General features: G+C 45.4%; 1 protein-coding gene across 1 annotated transcript; it reads left to right on the top strand.

Moving 5' to 3' along the window:
- The first annotated feature begins 1,511 nt into the window (after window positions 1-1,511).
- Window positions 1,512-5,632, top strand: LOC141438932 (uncharacterized). Its single transcript, XM_074103008.1, has 2 exons — window positions 1,512-2,704; window positions 3,052-5,632. Exons 1-2 carry the CDS (start codon window positions 1,694-1,696, stop codon window positions 3,055-3,057), a joined length of 1,017 nt encoding a protein of 338 aa, XP_073959109.1. The 5' UTR covers window positions 1,512-1,693; the 3' UTR covers window positions 3,058-5,632.
- Window positions 5,633-6,551: the final 919 nt, after the last annotated feature.

Below are 6,551 nucleotides of genomic sequence, written 5' to 3'. Positions count from 1 at the left end.
GCTGTCGGTAGGCCTCCAACAAGATGGAGCGACGACTTGGTTAAGATCGCGGGATCGCGGTGGATGCGGAAAGCACAAGACCGGTCTGAGTGGAAAGCCTTGGGAGAGGCCTATGTCCAGCAGTGGACGTCTTTCGGCTGACATGATGATGATGATGATGATGATAATGTCGCTCTTCTTAAGATTCTGTACCCAAAGGGTAAAAACGGGACCCTATTTACTATTACCTACTAAGACTCCGCTGTCCGTCTGTCACCAGGCTCTATCTCATGAACCGTGATAGCTAGGCAGTTGAAATTTTCACAGATTATGTATTTCTATTGCTGCTATAGCTTAATACTAAAATGAGAAAAAAAATATTCAAGGGGGGCTCCTAAACAACAAACCTGTTTTTTTTGCCGTTTTTTGCCTTGATACCTATTAATAACGGCAACAGGTAGATGCTTGAAATATTCATAGAATATTTAGTCGTATATTTGAACCCACAATCCTCTGCGTCAGAGAGAGGCCACTTTTTTTCCGAAAAAGCTATGTTTACCTAGTGGCTCCAATTTGTTTCAATTCTAATTTTGTTTTTGTTTTATGGACTTATTTGCTTTTCACACACACGGTGGTTTGTTGTAAAAAATTAGTTATTAAGCTTGTCCGCTTGCATTTAGCTGACAATGGAGTCTCAACTTTACGACAGGTAAGAGATTTGTGGCCATTACTGTACACAGAACAGTTAGTTCCAGCTTTTACATTTTTAATATTATTCTATCTAAAGCAAAGCCAACGCGACGAGATAAATTAATTTTACAGAAAAGGAGCGAGATAGTAATAATGACGTATCAGACAAAGATGAAGAATCTCATCTCGTGGCTTTGTTTATAACTTTCAGCCGCGGGTTCACGGTGTTTGCAGACTGCTTTCAACTGAAGGCACTGGAGGTTTATGGGGGAGGACTATGTCCAAAAGTGGACGTCCTGAGTTTGATATGATGATAATGATGAACTTTTATGGGCGAAAAGTGGTCAAATGGTTGTCCCTCTTAGTTGATCGACGACAGCAAAAAAAGGATTATACTTGTTTTAAAGGCCGGCATCACCCCAGTAACTCTCCTTGAGTTGTTGGTATCCTGAGCGGTGGTAATCATCAGAGAGCGGAATTTTCATGGCATTTTTTGACCTGTCATAGTGACTTCTCACTTATCGACTTCCAATATACATACATATATTTGTACACAACATAAACAATAGGCGGCATTAAGTTAAAGAGCGATCTCTTCCAATTAACTTTCGGGCAGTTGAAAATGTCAAATAGACATATGCAATGAACAATGAATGGATAACAATTTCTAATTTGATAATTTCAGTTCAGTTTTCTTTTTCAATTTCATGTTGAAATTCTTCTGTTATAATGTTAACAATAGTGTTCCATTAATGTCTCTATAAAAGAAATACATGATTTTTTTCATCACACTTGCTCGTACACAGTGTCGAAACATGCAGGCTATCTTGGTTGCTGTAATGTTTGCATTATAAAGCGCATGAGTGCTGCGCCCTCTGTGGAGTTAGTCTCTAAATAAACAGCCTAGTGTACGGACGTGTGCCTTTTATTTACGTAGACACTACATTGGCGTTCGAGGATTATCGGAATATTCGGAACTATTGCATGGTGTTTAGTAGTGTGGTGTGCCAAATTATTATCTGCAATGTCAGTAGGAAGAATCGGCGAATTTGAAGTGGCTGCGGGTAACTGGACTATGTACGTGGAAAGATTAGCAATGTACTTTAAAGTGAACGAGATTAAAGCGGAAATGCAATTGCCGACACTCATAGCGGTTATGGGGGAGGAAGCTTATGAGCTACTGAGCACTATATCGTGCCCTAAAAAACCGGCAGAGATGTCCTACACAGAGGTGATTGAAATTATGCGAAATCATATGGAACCAAAACCATCTTTTATGGCCGAACGATATCGATTGCGGCAAAGGCGACAGGGAGGTGAAGAAACGGTGTCGCAGTTTTTGACTGATCTTAAAAAACTCGCCAAGTTTTGTGAGTTCGGCTCAGCATTAGAAGAAAATATTCGGGATCAGTTCACGTGTGGGTTGAGGAGCGATACCATTAAACAACGTCTTTTTGCGGAACACGACCTAACCTATAAAAAGGCGGTGCGTCTAGCTCTTTCACTGGAAGCCGCCGAAAAGGACGCAGCTATGGTAGAACGCCCAGGTGTAAGCGAGAGGACCGATGGAGGAGCGAGACCCGCAACTGTGAACTCGTTCTCGTCGGCACAACCACGTGGCGGACAAGCACTGAACAGTGTGAATGGCACAAATCAGAACACAATAAGCAATAGGATCATGTGTGCAGTATGCGGGCGACTAGGCCACCGAGACACACAGTGCCCTTACAAAGACTTTGTATGTAATAAATGTGGGGAGGTGGGTCATTTAAAGCGGGTGTGTCCAGCTAGAATGACCCGTGGCAACTCAGCCAGCAGCGCTCGTGGTTCGGGCAGCGGGCCCCGGGGTCCGGGTAGCGGCGCCCGGGATTCGGGTAGCGGCAACCGTGCGGCAGGTGCGCGCGCGCGGCGCCCGCGTCGCTCGGTGTATCACGTCCAGGCAGAGGGCAGCGAGACTCCGCATGATGATGAACAAACGTCGACGTCGGACGTCGAAGAAGATTTATATCATCTTTGTTTGAACGGTTACAAACCGGTAAGTTTGTCATTGTGTGTAGATAGTGAAACAATTAACATGGAGGTCGATACTGGCTCGGCAGTGTCGTGCATAAGTAGGGACACTTACGATAAATACTTCAAGCGGAGGGTAATCGAACCTTTCGACCTAGTATTAAAGTTTTACGACGGGAGCCGCGTACGGCCTTTAGGTGTGATAAGACCGATAGTTAGGTATCAAAACAGATCAAAAAAATTAGAACTCTTTGTTATCGATGGGGGTACCACATCACTACTGGGTCGACATTGGTTAACAGAACTAGGTATCCAAATCCCAGTTTTTCATAACGAGGCAATTAATGGTGACTTGCATGCATTACTCGGCAGGTATAAGGAGGTATTCGACGATGGTCTGGGACGGTTCACTGGAGGCAAGGCGACACTCAGGGTCCGCGAAGGGGCTCAGCCGGTGTTCTGCCGCGCGCGGCCTCTGCCGTACGCGCTACGCGAGCGCGTTGAGGCCGAGCTGGACGCGATGCTGCGCAGCGGGGTCATCGAGCCCGTTGACACGTCGGAGTGGGCCACGCCACTCGTACCGGTACGTAAAGCTGATGGGGGGTTGCGGATTTGTGCAGATTACAAGGTGACCTTGAACCCCGCCCTACTGATCGATAGGTATCCCTTGCCAAAAATTGACGATCTACTAGTGAGACTCAACGGAGCCCGGATATTTTCAAAAATCGATTTGACGCAGGCTTATAATCAGATCGAGTTAGATGAATCTAAACAGTATACCGTGATAAATACGCACAGAGGGTTATTTAGGTATAACAGACTGGTTTATGGGTTGTCGTCTAGCCCGGGAATATTTCAGCGAATTATGTCGAATTTACTTAAAGATATTCCACAGGTAGAAGTATTTTTAGATGATGTCATCATAGGGTCGGCAGATATTAAAACGCATCTTGTAACATTACAAAAAGTTCTAGAAAGAATCCGTAGTCACGGACTAAAATTAAAGAAAAGCAAATGCACTTTTCTTTTAGAGGAAGTGCAATATTTAGGCTATATCATATCGAAAGACGGTATTAAAGTCGATCCAACAAAAATCGATGGAATTCTAAAAATTCCCAGGCCGCAAAATACGACAGAACTCAGGTCTTTCTTAGGTGTAGTCAACTTTTATGCTCGATTCGTACCGAACTTGAGTTCTATTTTATCGCCCTTATACAATTTATTAAGGAAGGGGGTCACCTGGGAGTGGAGCAAATATTGCGAAAAATCGTTTAAAAAAGTGAAAGGATTGTTGATTGGCGCTGAGGTTTTAAAACATTATGATCCAAACAAGCCACTGGTTCTTACTACGGATGCCAGCAACCGCGGCATAAGCGGAGTCCTGACTCAGCCGGAGGAGGGCTGCGCGGGCGCGGGTGGCGCGGGAGTGGCGCGGGAGCGCCCAGTCGCTTATGTATCGCGCTCATTGAACGACGCGGAACGAAACTATTCCCAAATAGACAAGGAGGCGTTAGCGATCGTATTTAGTTTAGAAAAATTACATCAGTTCCTTTACGGCCGGCGATTCACATTAAGAACCGATCATAAGCCACTAGTTAGCATTTTTGGGCCCAAACAAGGTATTCCGTCGATGGTAGCGAGTCGATTGCAACGGTGGGCGATTAAGTTATCTGCGTACACGTATGACATCGAGTACATTCGCACGGACGCAAACGGCGCGGACGGCTTGTCGCGGCTGCCGGTACCAGTTAAAAATGCTGACTCATTGGACGGCTCGCCGCCGGAGCAGACGTATTTACATTTTGCAAGTAACGAATTATTACTTGACTATTATGAGGTAAAAAAACAAACACAACGCGATCCTATTCTTTGCCGAGTGCTAGGGTATATACGGTCGGGCTGGCCGGACGAAGTTGAAATAAAAAATGTGCAACCATTCTTTAATAGGAAACGAGAACTGTACGAAGAGCTAGGATGCGTCATGTGGGGGCACCGGGTAGTCGTACCAGAGGGTTGCCGAAATAGGGTCCTCAAAGAATTACACGAAAGCCACATGGGGATAGTGAAAACAAAGGCGTTCGCGCGTAGTTACGTGTGGTGGCCCGGCATTGACGAGGCACTTGAGGCGCTGTGCCGCGGGTGCGCCGTGTGCGCGGCCGAGGCGGACGCGCCGCCGCGGCACGCGCCCTGCCCGTGGCCGTGGCCGGCCCGGCCGTGGTCACGAGTACATGTTGATTTTTTGGGACCCCTTTTTGGAAAAACTTATCTGATTATGATTGACGCACGAACCAAATGGTTAGAAGTATTCCCCGTTATCGGAACCTCCGCGACTAATACAATCGATAAACTCAATGAAGTTATCGCGCGATGGGGTCTTCCGAAGCAACTAGTATCGGATAATGGGCCGCCGTTTACGAGTAGAGATTTTTCTTTGTTCTTGGCGAATAACGGCATCGAACACGTATTCACGGCACCGTATCACGCCGCGTCCAACGGCGCGGCAGAAAATTCGGTCCGTACCGTTAAACGGGTAATTAAAAAGGCAATGCGACAAAAACTTAATGTTCATTCCGCCCTTAACACCTTTTTATTACACTACCGGAATACGCCGCATTGCACGACAGGCGAAAGCCCCGCGTCGCTAATGTTAGGTAGGCAGGTACGCACCAGATTAGATGCACTTAGACCGGACTGCGAGAAAAACGTCCTTAATGCACAAAGAAAACAAGTAGCCGGTTGCACAAACTCGGGCCGCGCTTTACAACAGGGAGACGAAGTATGGATACGACAGTATCAAGGGGACGCGAAGTGGCTTCCGGGTAGGGTCATTCAAAGATCAGGAACCACCGATTACACAGTAAGCGATGGATTCGGTAGGCAGTCGCATAGACATGTCGATCAGTTGAGGCGGCGATCAAGTATGTTAATCTGTCCAAGCGACCCGTTATCAGCAGACCAGGGCCGCAGGAGGGGTGTGACCCACGACCTGACGACCAGGCTCAGGCTCCACTAAGAGACGAGTCTGTCGTTGCGATGACACCGCGGCGCAGCACTAGCGGCCAGGCGACGAGCCCGTCGCGGACGCCCCGGACGCCTGCGGGGGCCGCGCGCCGCGAGTCTAAGGCAGCGTCACCAGAATCAGACTACAGTGACAGCCCATTTTTGTCACCTACATCCACCTCGCCACCTGAACCGGCCCAGGTCCATCGTCACATGAGGGAATGCAGACGTAAGAACCCACCGCAATATAGGTTTTGATAAATATTTCATAAGTGTTTTTTTTTAGATATGCATATACATCTTCTTGAGACCAGATTTTTTTTTTAAAGACGTAGCAATTAAATACTTCAATACTTAAAAAGTGCTACGGCACTTATTCTTACCATTACAATGTTATTAATAAGGCACGCGAGGACTCGCGAGGATGTGTAGCACATCCATTACACTAAGATTTTTTTTTATGGCAATATCTACAGTTAGGGCTTACTTGGATGTGAACCATTTGTAAACAGAATAATAAAAAAAAAAATACAATAAAAAGTATACGGGAACCCTAATTTTAAGACAAGCCTGTAACACTATAGTGTCATTGTTATCAGTACATATAGATACCTACTAAAATAATATTAACATAGCTATAAATAATTACACTTAAACTAAGTTATACTATACTCCTATTAAAAACAGTTATCTACCTAGGTACATAGGTACCTACTGACAGTTGCTACATTGTTTCGTGAGTTAACCTTTAAATTGACAGTGTACACCACAGCGACCATGATTCAAGACTATCTTTTTATTTTTTGTTAAATGTAGTTTTTTTTTTAATATAAGGTACCGTAGAGGCTTGAATCATGAACTTTTTTTTTTTT

Source organism: Choristoneura fumiferana, chromosome 20, assembly GCF_025370935.1.
Source record: "Choristoneura fumiferana chromosome 20, NRCan_CFum_1, whole genome shotgun sequence".
In the NCBI taxonomy this organism is placed as follows: domain Eukaryota; kingdom Metazoa; phylum Arthropoda; class Insecta; order Lepidoptera; family Tortricidae; genus Choristoneura; species Choristoneura fumiferana.
The sequence above is the reverse complement of the archived record's forward strand: the minus strand, read 5'-3'. Positions and strand labels throughout refer to the sequence as shown.

Excerpts from the sequence above, each read along its gene's own strand:
- LOC141438932 (XM_074103008.1), top strand. The coding sequence starts at position 1,694 with ATGTCAGTAGGAAGAATCGGCGAATTTGAAGTGGCTGCGGGTAACTGG.